This window comes from Procambarus clarkii, chromosome 82 (assembly GCF_040958095.1).
Source record: "Procambarus clarkii isolate CNS0578487 chromosome 82, FALCON_Pclarkii_2.0, whole genome shotgun sequence".
Taxonomy (NCBI): Eukaryota; Metazoa; Arthropoda; class Malacostraca; order Decapoda; family Cambaridae; genus Procambarus; species Procambarus clarkii.
In genome coordinates this window covers 4,009,083-4,024,508 of record NC_091231.1, presented here as the reverse complement: position 1 = coordinate 4,024,508, position 15,426 = coordinate 4,009,083, and the positions used below count along the sequence as shown (strand labels likewise).

General features: G+C 35.1%; 1 protein-coding gene across 10 annotated transcripts in view; it reads right to left on the bottom strand.

Annotated features, from left to right (window-relative positions):
- Positions 1 to 8,233: 8,233 nt before the first annotated feature.
- MICU1 (Mitochondrial calcium uptake 1) overlaps positions 8,234 to 15,426 on the bottom strand; it is a 68,435-nt gene continuing 61,242 nt past the window's right edge. For 8 of the 10 annotated variants that reach the window (XM_045752218.2, XM_069315872.1, XM_045752217.2 and 5 more), the window contains one exon: positions 10,337 to 13,250. In XM_045752218.2, coding sequence (XP_045608174.1) covers positions 13,096 to 13,250 — 155 coding nt within the window. In that variant the 3' untranslated portion in view covers positions 10,337 to 13,095. Of the gene's footprint in view, positions 8,663 to 10,336; positions 13,251 to 15,426 lie in introns of those variants that run through there. The other 2 variants (XR_011225253.1, XR_011225254.1) reach the window with 2 other exon arrangements.

The following is a 15,426-nucleotide window of genomic DNA, read 5'->3' as shown; positions in this document are numbered from 1 at the left end:
TAGCCTTTACTACCCTCACCACTCTATAGCCTCTACTCCCCCACTACTCTATAGCCTCTACTACCCCATTGCTCTATAGCCTCTACTACCCACTGTTCTATAGCCTTTACTACCCTCACCACTCTCTAGCCTCTACTACCCCATTGCGCTATAGCCTCTACTACCCACTGTTCTATAGCCTTTACTACCCTCACCACTCTATAGCCTCTACTACCCCACTGCTCTATAGCCTCTGCTACCCTCACCACTATAGCCTCTACTACCTCATTGCTCTATAGCCTCTACTACCCACTGTTCTATAGCCTTTACTACCCTCACCACTCTATAGCCTCTACTACCCCACTGCTCTATAGCCTCTACTACCCTCACCACTCTATAGCCTCTACTACCCTCACCACTATAGCCTCTACTACCCTCACCACTATAGCCTCTACTACCCTCACCACTCTATAGGCTCTACTACCCTCACCACTCTATAGCCTCTACTACCCCACTACTCTATAGCCCCTGCTACCCCACTGCTCTATAGCCTCTACTACCCCACTGCTCTATAGCCTCTACTACCCCACCGCTCTACAGCCTCTACTACCCCACTGCTCTATAGCCTCTACTACCCCACTGCTCTATAGCCTCTACTACCCCACCGCTCTATAGCCTCTACTACCCCACTGCTCTATAGCCTCTACTAAACCCACTGCTCTATAGCCTCTACTACCCCACCGCTCTATAGCCTCTACTACCCCCACCGCTTTATAACCTCTACTCCCCCACCGCTCTATACCCTCTACTACCCCATTGCTCTATACTCTCTAATACCCCCACTGCTCTATACCCTCTACTACCCCATTGCTCTATACTCTCTAATACCCCCACTGCTCTATACCCTCTACTACCCCATTGCTCTATACTCTCTAATACCCCCACTGCTCTATACCCTCTACTACCCCATTGCTCTATACTCTCTAATACCCCCACTGCTCTATACCCTCTACTACCCCATTGCTCTATACTCTCTAAGTCTGCTCTAAAGAAAATTTGAGCAGTGTAAAGGCTGCACACACCTCCGTAATATGTATTTACAATATCAGCTGTAAGTGACTATTATAGGGTACATATATAAGGACTTGTTTGAGCCTTTCACTCAAATTCCAGTTCTTGTTATTATTAACATACATATATATATATATATATATATATATATATATATATATATATATATATATATATATATATATATATATATATACAGTATATATATATATATATATATATATATATATATATATATATATATATATATATATATATATATATATATATATATATATATATATATATATATATATAATCTCCAACTTATTGGCTTCAGTGTCGTGAAACTTTCATAAAAATATTTTCAAAAATTGATTTTAGACAAATTTGTTAATAAGAAGAACATTTTATTGATAAGGAGAACATCTCTTATTAACTGGAACTGATGAATACAGTAATAACGAGATGCAGGCACCTGTCCGACACACAAAGAAGAAGAAGAAGAATACTGTAGTAGTAAGAAGTGTCCACAAAGTGGATATGCAGCTGGTGCCTTTATAGCACTGCTGAGTAATACATAATAACAAATAATAATGAATAATTTTGTTATAATGCTCTATTTTATTATATATCATATAAATACATTGCCCAATGTTAATATCTGTTACTTTCATCAATATCAAAAAAATATTTTTTTAAAGGATTTTTTTTTTTTATTTTTTTTATTTTTCACCTTTGTTTATTATCTGATTTTGTTGTAAACTTTTTATCCTGGAGAATGCATACCCATTCCTAACTATGTGAAAATAGATTGAAATGTGTCAACAAATAAATCAGTCATAACTTGCAGAATTTGGGACTTAGAATTATTTTGGCTGATTTTTTCACAAATTTCAAACTCTATTTTCTTTGTCTCTTTAGGTTGTTTTGATGATTAGGGACAAAATTAGTTTTTTTTTCACTTATATAAAGTATACCCCTAAATATATCCCCTAAATTATTATAATTATTTTAATTATCCCTATATTTTTTATGAGGGGGGGGTATTTTTTCTTGATTTCGTTTCAACACATATTGACCTACAACTTTCACATATTCGAGTACGAATGTCAAACAATGTTTATTAAAACGTAGAAGTAAATTCATGAATTAGAACTGCCTTATTCATTATCGATAACTTCAACTTCAGTTATATCTATAACTAGAATTTCAACCTACTTCGATATCCAAAAATCTAGTTTCTGACCGATTCTCACCATTTTTAAATATAGTGTGCACAGTTGTCTGTTCTATAATCCCTATAGAATTGATTTTTCATAAGCTCTAAACGTTTGGGGTTATAAATTTTTGTTGTTTAAATTTGTGCATATTTCAAATGCCATATTGAAGATTTTTTTTTACAATAAACTATACTGAAAATCTATATTCTAAATATATGAAAATGAAGATCATATGCTATTCTGAGAGCATAATAACACCAAATGAACAATTGGTGATATTTTATATTTTTGCAGCTGATTTCAAAATCTGAAGTTTTAAATATTCAACCTTATAACTATTTTTTATTGTTTTTCAAGTTACGTTGGTATCATTTAGACAAAGTTGGAGAATTTGCCTAGTAAATTACGCACAAAACATCTGAAAGCATTTCAGCAAATTTTAAAAACCGAGTTCTATGTCCCACATTATATGATGTTCTGTGCAGCTTAAGAATTAAGTTAATAGTTTTGGGTGTGGGGAATGGATTAATTCAATTTACATTATTTCTTTTGGGAAAATTTGTTTCGATTTACGATTTTTTGGTGTACGACGCATCTCTGGGAACGGATTAGAATCGTAAACGAAGGTAAGCTATATATATATATAACTCTAATTAAACTTGAAAATAAACTACTACTGTATATATATATATATATATATATATATATATATATATATATATATATATATATATATATATACACAGTGGAACCTCACGTGACGAGTGGCTCCAGTTACGAGCATTTCGAGTAACAAGCAACCTACTCATAGAAAATGTCTCGAATGACGAGCTTTCACTTGATTAACGAGCGTTCCCGCTGGTTCAATCGTTCCAACTGGTTCTTGGACAACTCCTTCGACAGTTTTGTTGTTATTTCGCAAGACGAGTTTTCCACATGAGGAGATCGGTGCCAAAACGAATTAAACTCATTTATCGAGGCGCCACTGAATATATATATATATATATATATATATATATATATATATATATATATATATATATATATATATATATATATATATATATATATATATATATATATATATAAATGTATATAAATAAAAGTGTGAAGAGTACCACCTCTGGTGAAATTATAGGGACCCATAGCCTCAGAAAATAAAATAAAGAGTATTCAGAGAAGACCTTATTGATTCTCACTGAACATTAATATTTTCTTCTCCTACCACACCCATTCTTGTGTATGTATTCATATATATTTGTTTTATTTAAACTTTGTTACAAAAAAGATGTTACATATAGGGTACAAAGATGATTGTCATAAGTTGTCGAGTTCCTCCAGTTCCTCAGATGGCGAGCAGAAACCCTGAATGCAGTGTGCACTTCTCCTCTGTATTGCCACACTGAGCTGCTGGAAAAGGAAGCAGGCAGCTCTAGGGTCTCTTGTTGTTTCAATTATCCTAGAATCCAGTTCTTTAAAAAAAAAAAAAACTGGTGGCACTCTTACCCCAGGCGCCGAGTGTCTCAGAAGCAATCGGGACAAAATTGTAGCGGTGATCCAGTTCTCTGTACTTATGGGATTTGGCTGATTCCCTGTGGGTGGCAGTGCCATCCAGTTCTGCAACACTGAAGTTTATATATATATATATATATATATATATATATATATGTCGTACCTAGTAGCCAGAACTCACTTCTCAGCCTACTATGCAAGGCCCGATTTGCCTAATAAGCCAAGTTTTCATGAATTAATTGTTTTTCGGCTGCCGAACCTACCTAACCTAACCTAACCTAACTTTTTCGGCTACATAACCCAACCTAACTTATAGAGATAGGTTAGGTTAGGTTAGGTAGGGTTGGTTAGGTTCGGTCATATATCTACGTTAATTTTAACTCCAATGAAAAAAAATTGAACTCATACGTAATGAAATGGGTAGCTTTATCATTTCATAAGAAAAAATTTAGAAAAAATATATTAATTCAGGAAAACTTTGCTTATTAGGCAAATCGGGCCATGTATAGTAGGCTGAGAAGTGAGTTCTGGCTACTAGGTACGACATATATATATATATATATATATATATATATATATATATATGTCATACCTAGTAGCCAGAACACACTTCTAGGACTACTATGCAAAGGCCGATTTGCCTAATAGGCGTAATCATTTTCTTTATTTTCAAAATATTCTTTTCAATTGGTTTATTTGAAATATTATTATCATATTATGTTAAGAACATAAATTATTGACTTAGTTATGTTAGTGTAGGTTAGGTTAGGTTACGTAGGGTTGGTTAGGTTCAGTCATATATCTACGTTAGTTTTAACTCAAATTTAAACAAATTAACTTATACATAATGAAATGCACAGATTTATCATTTCATAAGAAAAAATGTGGAAAAATATATAAATTCAGAAAAACTTTGCTTATTAGGCAAATTGGGCCTAGCATAGTAGGCCGAGTACTACACACACACACACACACACATATATATATATATATATATATATATATATATATATATATATATATATATATATATATATATATATATATATATATATATATATATATATATGTCGTACCTAGTAGCCAGAACGCATTTGTCAGCCTACTATGCAAGGCTCGATTTGCCTAATAAGCCAAGTTTTCTTGAATTAATTGTTTTTAGACTACCTAATCTACCTAACCTAACCTAACCTAACTTTTTTGGCTACCTAACCTAACCTATTAAGATAGGTTAGGTTAGGTTAGGTAGGGTTGGTTAGGTTTGGTCATATATTTATGTTAATTTTAACTCCAATAAAAAAAAATTGACCTCATATATAATGAAATGAGTAGCTTTATCATTTCATAAGAAGAAAATTTGAGAAAATATAATAATTCATGAAAACTTGGCTTATTAGGCAAATCGGGCCTTGCATAGTAGGCTGAGAAGTGTGTTCTGGCTATTAGGTACGACATATATATATATATATATATATATATATATATATATATATATATATATATATATATCAGATTTATCATAACAAGAAAAATATGATAAAAATATTTAAATTCAGGAAAACTTAACTTATTAGGCAAATCGGGCCTTGCATATTAGGCCGTGTACGACCTTCTGGCTACTAGGAACAACATACATACATATATATATATATATATATATATATATATATATATATATATATATATATATATATGTCGTACCTAATAGCCAGAACGCACTTCTCAGCCTACTATTCAAGGCCCGATTTGCCTAATAAGCCAAGTTTTCATGAATTAATGTTTTTTCGTCTACCTAACCTACCTAACCTAACCTAACCTAGCTTTTTTTGGCTACCTAACCTAACCTTACCTATAAATATAGGTTAGGTTAGGTTAGGTAGGGTTGGTTAGGTTCGGTCATATATCTACGTTAATTTTAACTCCAATAAAAAAAAATTGACCTCATACATAGAGAAAAGGGTTGCTTTATCATTTCATAAGAAAAAAATTATAGTAAATATATTAATTCAGGAAAACTTGGCTTATTAGGCAAATCGGGCCTTGAATAGTAGGCTGAGAAGTGAGTTCTGGCTACTAGGTACGACATATATATATATATATATATATATATATATATATATATATATATATATATATATATATATATATATATATGTCGTACCTAGTAGCCAGAACTCACTTCTCGGCCTACTATGCAAGGCCCGATTTGCCTAATAAGCCAAGTTTTCATGAATTAATATATTTTCTCTAATTTGTGTCTTATATAATGATAAAGCTACTCATTTCATGATGTATGAGGTCAATTTTTTTTATTGGAGTTAAAATTAACGTAGATATATGACCGAACCTAACCAACCCAACCTAACTTAACCTAACCTATCTTTATAGGTTAGGTTAGGTTAGGTAGCCAAAAAAGTTAGGTTAGGTTAGGTTAGGTAGGTTAGGTAGTCGAAAAACAATTAATTCATGAAAACTTGGCTTATTAGACAAATCGGGCCTTGCATAGTAGGCTGAGAAGTGCGTTCTGGCTACTAGGTACGACATATATATATATATATATATATATATATATCGTACCTAGTAGCCAGAATGCACTTCTCGGCCTACTATACTATGCAAGGCCCGATTTGCCTAATATGCCAAGTTTTCCTGAATTAATATATTTTCCCTAATTTTTTTCTTATGAAATGATAAAGCTACCCATTTCATTATGTATGAGGTCAATTTTTTTTTATTGGAGTTAAAATTGTTAAAATTAACGAAGATATATGACCGAACCTAACCAACCCTACCTAACCTAACCTACCCTACCTAACCTAACCTAACCTATCTTTATAGGTTTGGTTAGGTTAGGTAGCCAAAAAAGGTAGGTTAGGTAGGTTAGATATATATATATATATATATATACATACACATACATACTGTGCGGGACCGAGACGTCCACCTCCCGAGGGTCGTGCGGCCCAGGCTCTGCTTCAAGAGGCTGGGGTCGTTCATACCCTTGATGGGGTGGTTCTTCTCCGGCCCCGACCATGGCGGTCTCCAGGATTGGAGATCCCTGTGCCCTTCTTCACCAACTTCAAGGTCATCCCCGGAACTCACAGTTCCTGCGACGGCGCTGGAACCAATCGTATTGGCGTATGCCTTTCCATTGGAGACTTTCAGCGCCGTGGAGAGGGGGGACCTGCTGCCTGGGTAACAGCTTCTCCCCCGAATCAACCTACCCTGGCTTTGCGCCCTGGTGAGGCCACTCTAGACCAGGCCGACACCAGAGCGCAACTCCATAGTCTCCTGAGACTAATGGATGCCTACTACTACTACTACTACTGTATATATATAACTGAAAACTCCACACTCCAGAAGTGACTTGAACCCATACTGCCAGGAGCACTTTGCAACTGGTGTACAGGAGACCTTAACCACTCGACCATCACGACCATACAAAAGATGATGGTAGCTGAGGATATTTGCCTATCCTCCTGGCAGCACTTTGATGTTAATCTTGGGCATAGTTATTTTATCAAATCACCTCATTTTTTGGGGCCAAGTGAGCAACACAAATACGAACAAGCCTGAATGGTCCCCAGGTGCAACTGAAAGTGGTTAAGATCTCTGATAAATAGTACCAGCTGCATATCCACTTTGTGGACAATTTTTATTACTATTTTTCTTCTTTGTGCATCAGACATGTGCTTGCATCTCTTTATTACTGCATTATCCATCAGTTTCAGTTAATAGGAGCTGTTCTCCTTATCAACAGAACATTCTTTTTTTTTTTAATTCATCTAAAATCAATTTCTGAAAATATTTTGATGAAAGTTTCACGACGCTAAAGCCAATGAGTTGGAGATTTGTTTAACATTTTTAAGTAATTTTTACATAATTCAAATATTTTCTGGGGGAGCTCCGGGGAGCCTCCGGGACTCACCCAGAAAATGGGGTTTCATTACATTCAACGCTGGTTTTTTGCTCCCTGGCCCCTCATGCTTAGCAGTGCAAGAGTTAAGGATGATAGTGGAGACTCCAAAGAAATGGGCCCAACGATGCAATATGCAACTTTATCATAGGTGTCTAGAAAAATATTTTGAAATTGTGTAATAATAGTCAAACTCTAATGACCTTGAAAATAGTAAATGCTTCCACCTGCTACCAACAAAATTAAATGTCACCCCAAGCAGTAACACCAAAAATCATCAATTATACCTCCTTCAAACCCTCACACCTCGTACCTATTTCTGTGACTCTTCCCAGAGTCCTTTCTGGTAAGAACCCCCCTCAATAGCTACTTGAACCTACCAGAAGGAAAGTAGTACTAGATTCTGACTCATTCTATGAGACAAAGAAAAGCTTGGGGGATCAGTTCAACCCAAAATCAATATCCAAGAAAACAAAGTACTGTATAAGGGAAACAAATCAAGTGACTGATGTAAAGAAATTTGGCACTCGTAGGTAAATAAGACAAACAATTATGTATTGCAACAGACTTAAACACCCAAACCTTTATGTGCCCAGCTGCCACCAGACAGCATCCCAGGTGACCTAGGAGTCTCAGCCTGTCATCCTCACTCTTCCTCCTGGTATCACCTGCTCAATATCCATTGCCTCTGTAACAGATGTTCACTTTCAGCTAAGTGGTGCTGGCTTTCCCTGTAACACTAGTGCTGCCAGGGGGAGTAATTGCTTTGTTTTTATCAATGCTTCTTGACTGTTTATGCCACTCATTTTGTATGTACCCTAGTGTTCCATTTTACTTTTACAGTGGCCAGGATTACCTTCCCCTGGGGTCGCCTTGCATCTTCCCATACCCCACCAGAGAAAGCTGGTTTGAGAGGGTTGTTGACTCCTCCCAAGTCACCTCGTTTCCAGGCAGCGCATGAGACTTTTGTCTTCCCCGAGGCCTGTTGATGGAAAAAAAAATAGTCTTTGTACTGTGTGCTTATATATGTTAAAAAACCTGCCTATAGTGCTGGCCTTGCTCCTGTGTGTTAGATGACAAAGCAACTGGAACACATCTGTGTCTATTGTAGGTCAATATGAAAGTCATCTTCAAGAGCATTTAAGAACCAAATTTCTCCCTATGATTTATAAGCCTAAAAATTGTGCTGAGATAAACTCATATTCCAAGACTGGTTTGATGAAAATTTTATCCCATGGGGGTGAGAGCAATTACAAAGTAGTAAGAAAAGTAGTGTTAAAGATGAGGAATCAGGTTTCTTCTTCTGGCTGGAAGGTGGGGGCATGAGGGGAAGAGCGTGTGTCTTCAATGTTGTCACTTATTTTAGATAGAGGTAAATGTTGGGAGGGGTTTGTACTGTGTATAGGAGGAAGGCCAAGAGTAACAGGTTAAGAAGAAATCTGGGTGTCGAAATGAAGCCCAAAGATATCCGTACCAGTAATTGGGTTACTGAGAGATGTGGGAACAGGAGGCATTACCATGAACATAACAGAAGGGCTAGAGGAGGTGAGGTAGGAATAAATGTGAATGCTTGAACAGCTGTCTAGATGACTGAAAAAAAAAAAAAGACTGGGTAGGGACACGGAATAGAATTTCCCCTGGCGAGGAGACTTGTGTGAAGGTATTAAAACATTTGCAAAATGGGAAACAGGATGTAGGTTGAATTGAGGGTGCCATATAAACAATGCAAAGCATATGTGATAGTTAAAAAGAATGCCAGACCTTTTATTGGACACCTTGCCTCAGATGAAGGAAGGTTTGCCTTGAATTTATGGTGAAAGATAGGTTGTTCCAACTTATAATGACAACAGAACTAAGAAAATGCTGGGTGATGTCTGCCACAATTTATTCTGTGAGCTAGGTAGCAAGTGGTCAACTCCCCACAAGTAGGAAAAAAAAAAAAAAAGGCATCATGGTCAAATTTTCAACATACATTACGCTGGAATATATTCCTGAACATAGCATTGGATTTGTCCAAGGATTTGAAGGGTTTATTTTTTGATATAAATGAGCACAGGAAAAAAACCTTCAGACTTATCAGGCTTAAGGCTCTGCCTTCCCATAGCTCATCTTAATTTTTTAATTATCAGGGGAAAGCACCAAGCCATTATGACTTTATAGCACTTGGAAGGGGCTGGATAAGGATTTGGGATGGGACAGGGAAAAGGAATGGTGCCCAACCACTTCTTAAGCCTTACCCTACTAGTTTTTGTATGAAAAGTTGATTGGTGCCCCATCCCCTGCAGGTTGGTGGGGGGCATGATCATTTTCCATGAGGAGCATAGGTCTGTTAACCTTGACAAAGGCATGTTCATGGCATGCTAAAATAGTCTTAATGTATTCTTGACACCTCGAGAGGTCTGTGCCTCTAAGGAAAATATGTGGCAGGTGAATGACAGTGCTAACTCCAGAAGTTTAAATACACATTTTGGTTAGCCATTATGGTTTGATTAACTGTGACAACAAAGCAAGTCTGTCAGCCTATTTCCTAGATTGGAATTACTAGTTCTGACCTAATTGCACAAAGGTATTAGAGTTCTACCTCAGAGGCCACGTGCAAGGACTTTACATTATTCATTACTCCCAGCTACTAATAATAGGCAAATAATTTATTAAACAAATTTGTTTAACTTTTATTGGCATTTTCCTGGTACTCTCCAGCATTTGATAAATCTCAAACATAAAATATGCCATCCGATCCATTTGTTGGAGACATAACTTTAGATACTGGAGGGGAGGGGAGGGGGGTCTGAGGATGACTCCACATTATTAAGTACCATATCTGTTTCCTACAGCCATTTTTCATTTTTGCACATTTGTTATCTGTGAAAGGAACAGCCATTTCAGTTTTGATAAGCACCTAGAATACTTTTTGAATTTCCAAGGGCTTCTTTAGTTTCTAAATACTCTGCATTTGGTACATGATTATTTATATAAATTTCAGCTTTGGACTTGTCTGATACATTGTACATCCTGCAAGCTTTACAAAAACAATACGTGGGTAAGTCTCAATAATCTATCATGTGAGCGTCCTGTTGCTGTATACTGCTAATTATATTATTATTATTATTATTATAATACATGTGCACAGAGTGTTTTCAAGCTGCTAAATTGGATGATCCAAAATTTGTGTAGCATATTTGGTAATGTTAATTTGCCAGACTAGGGATCTTACAGCTAACAAACTCACACTAAAAGGATAAGAGAGTCAGTGGGTATGTCATTAATTATAAATTACATTAATTTAGTTTATAGATGTATTATATACAGTACTCTGCAAATTCACACAAAACTGTATTTACAAGTGAACATGAACAATAACACCATACCTACACATTTAAAAACAAACGAAAAGGTTTTCACTAAAAAGCACATGCCTACCTGGAGCAGTTTATCACATTGATACTAATTCATATTTACTGCAATATCTATTAACTTTTTCAATCTCATATGACTTCTTTTGAAGTTTCTACCATTGTATAGTTACTATGAAATATGATTCTATTTACTAGTGTGCTCCAAGTTATGGAAGTAACCCATCAGCTTTAAACAGAATGGCAACTTGAACTTGTAAATCCTGGAACACTATTTTAATCTTATATATTATTTTCTATCAACACTTATTATAGTCTTCATAAAAGTAAACTCGAACCTTTGTTGCTAATATGAAAACAAAAATTCATGTTCAAATACAATAATTCAAATGCTAAGTTATGATTAGGAAAGAGAACTACATGCATGAAAAGGTTCACTTCTACCTATTATAATTACTATTTAATAACTGGGAAGAATATTAATTGGCAAAAATAGTGTGGCAAATTCAAGTGTCATTATTACATTAGACAGCAGTCACTCGCTTGTATAAATAAATACAAGAAGTCTGCCAAGGCTTATTACACATTTTTATGTCAAGAAAATATTTATTACATAGTTTACTTCATTCCAATATCAATTTAAAAAATTTGCATACTGTATCATTATTTTATCCAAAACCAAGTAGATTTTCCAAAACTATAGTAGTCTAATTTATTTTACAATAATTTGCATACACGATGGTGTGTGCATTAGTTGTTTAATAGGTTTAAGTATCATTTGGGTTCATCAGTAATGTATAGTGACTGTGCAGACAGCTTCACTCTTGGACATGGAAAACAAAACAAGCCCAACAGTGCTCCTATCCTCAACCATTTAATACCTTTATGTTAATGTGTCACAATCTAGTTATAGCGCATATATAACTGTAATAATTAATGTTTATTTTGATATAATTTTATACAACAATACTGTATATCAATCTTTACAACTTGTAAGGTATTTCTACTTTTAATGTCTGTACCAACTGCAGATTTTCTATTTTTATAATGTTTCTTAGCAACAAATACGTGAAACAGAAACTCTTACATTACAAAAGAGTAAGAATATGCTAGTAAAATACTGGAAAGCAGGAAAAGGAAAGTAACTGAAAGGGGTCAATATGAAACAAGATTAAAACAGAAGTTGATAATTCAGTAATGACTGTTTAGAGTGAATTACATGAAAATTATCTTGAACAACTGTAGCTAGTGACAATATGTTAAAGGAAAAAGAGATTCTAATATCCAGCCAAATGGTTTTATGGGCAGTCGAAATTTATTTTTTATTATTCAAATCCGTATCTTATACTATTTCAGAAATTTGGTGTTAATACCATGTGATTTATAATGAAAAATCTGTTGCAAAATGGGATAAATAAATTATATGGAGGAAACAAATACACAATATCAGAACAATAAGAACAAAATGCAATAATTTAAAAAAAGAAGGTCGTGGCTAGTCTGACCTTCTGTCTACAGAATCAATATGTACTGTATGTTAAACTAAATTCCATGTTTAACATTCTTATCATGAACATCTTTTAAGTATTAAGCCTTCATCAATAACGACATAAAATACTGTACAACAAATTTAATGTAATTGTCAGCAAAATGCCTCTGTTCTTTCTTCAAAATGATTAAATATGAACTATGTGCATCTTTACCTAGATAATTGAACAAGTTAAACAAAAAAATTAGATTTATCTCTTTAACAGAACTCTACTGTATAAGTAAGAAACTTGCACTTACTTTTAAAAAACATTCACAGGAACAGTTTTTCACACTCCATTTTACTCTATTGTTAGCCTTTACTTCTCTCTATATAATTAATATTGCACCAGCACATACAGGTGTCTATTTTCATATAGTACTTCCTTTACATACAACATTATTCTTTTTTATCTTCTTGGTTTGTTCCTTCATGAGCATGTTCATTGTTGTTCCCTTTGCCTCTGCAGTTACACCCTTCACAGTGTCTCTTCCACTCTTCCTTCAAATCTGCATCCCGCACACGAACCTTTCCTCATATATCCAAAAGAACAGGTTTTGTCTCTCCAGCACATTTAAACATGGATACAATAAGTTTCACAAATCCTGTATCTTTGGGTTTTTCTAACCCACGTTGCAATCTGTTTTTCATTACAGCAACAAACTCCCGATTGCTGAGCTGACCATCGTCTGTGTGGATAAATAGTAAATGGTTATTAGGTTGATAGTAAAACAACAAAAATTATACAGATCCAATATCTTAAACATGTTAATACAGTACACTAGATAAGATATAAAAATGGAAATAATTATTTGAATTCTGAAGCTGTAGTTTCATAAAGTAAAATCTTAAATGATTAAAGTAGTTTCTTTTATATGAAGAGTTGAAATTACCTATACTGTTATATCCAGTACCCAATTTGTCATTGTACAGCATGACAAGTAGTCTTCTCCAACAATTCTTACATTTAGAAACCTACATTTTGACACCATTTTTTCTACCACAATCTCTCACCCTTTGCAAACACCTTCTCAAACCTCTCTACCTTTCATTATTACTGTACAGTACTGCAAATTCTCTTAATATGCCACTGTCTATTGTCTCTAATTTCCTAAATTAGAAAGTCTTCACCTTTTATTTTTGCTACCACTTTCTTCATTCTATATTTTAAGCTTGCATCATTAATTTTTCACTGCTCTTTTCACACCACAGTTCTAAAACAATAAATATTTACTATCAGCCTAGTACTGGACAACCATGTTAAGACTCGTCCAATAGTGTGTGTCGCCATCTTGTGAACATCAATGGCTAGATAAAGTTAACGAGTTACTACAGACAAGATGCAAACTAATAATTCCAGCAATAACGTCCCAAAACTGCAACCAGGAAAGCAACAAATATTTATAGTAATACATTACACTGTATGGTACTAAAGCACATTTGTCTGAAATATATAGTATGAATAAATATTAAGTTAATAGCCAAGAGCAAGCTCCACATAAAAAACAATAATTACCATAATTCAAATTTGTTTTAACCTGACGGTACAAATTTAAGTACAATACTGTAATGCAGAAACGAATTGTTACAGCACTGTTAACCATAAACAATCACACATTATAACTTTAGCACCCAAAATTTATATCAAGGGGGGGTCAAAAGAACCTATCTTGAGGTTATCTTGAGATGATTTCGGGGCTTTTTAGTGTCCCCGCGGCCCGGTCCTCGACCAGGCCTCCACCCCCAGGAAGCAGCCCGTGACAGCTGACTAACACCCAGGTACCTATTTTACTGCTAGGTAACAGGGGCATAGGGTGAAAGAAACTCTGCCCATTGTTTCTCGCCGGCGCCCGGGATCGAACCCGGGACCACAGGATCACAAGTCCAGTGTGCTGTCCGCTCGGCCGACCGGCTCCCCTAGAATCAGTACAAAATATAGGACTCCAAATTATACAGACAGTAGGTGCCCATAAAATTTTTAGTCACATTAGGACACTTATCAACATCCATACTAAAACGGATTGGGAAGAATTCCTGAGACCTGAAACTTCAAGCACAAGAGGTCAAAGATTTAAACTAACTAAACCAAGCCGCCCAAGAAATATAAGAAAATTCACTTTCGCAAACAGAGTGGTAGACGACTGGAACAAGTTAGGTGAGAAGGTGCTGGAGGCCAAAGCCGTTAATAGTATCAAAGCGTTACATGACAGTGTGCTGGGAAGATGGGACACCACGAGCGTAGTTCTCGTCCTATGACTACACTTGGGTAATTACACATTATAGAAAATATACAATGTTTTTGTTAATCCAAGACCATGTTTAACTTCATAATTGTTCAGAATGGATCAAAACATCATAATCTTCTCTTGTCTGAAGTGTGGGTTTAGCATAGATCACTTCTTGCACAACTGGCAACAAATTTGTTTTCACTTGGATTAATTAATCTGTGAAAGAACTTGCTAAAGTCATTGAAGCAAGCTCAGTGCTAAGTGTCAAAATACTGTTCAGCTGAACAAACTGGGGTAATATGTGGAAACCTCGTAACAGACTATAGCTCATATATGTCACTAAGGCCAAATGACATGGTAGCTGTAAGATACACATGCTTTACAATAGTAATATATATTAATTTTGAACTTTATAACCTGTCAGCAGTTTCACAGGCTAATATTATTTTAAGTTTTTAAGGGGCATTTATTTTATATATATATACTTGCACTTTACAAATGCTTTTGCTAATTTGCTATATGCTTCAATTTTAATCAATTTAAGCTTTGGGTCATATAATACTGTATGATGTATCAGTTTAAGTTTGCATCCGTTTTACAAGTTTTTGTATTTGCCGTCCTTGGTAGCAGATCTAGG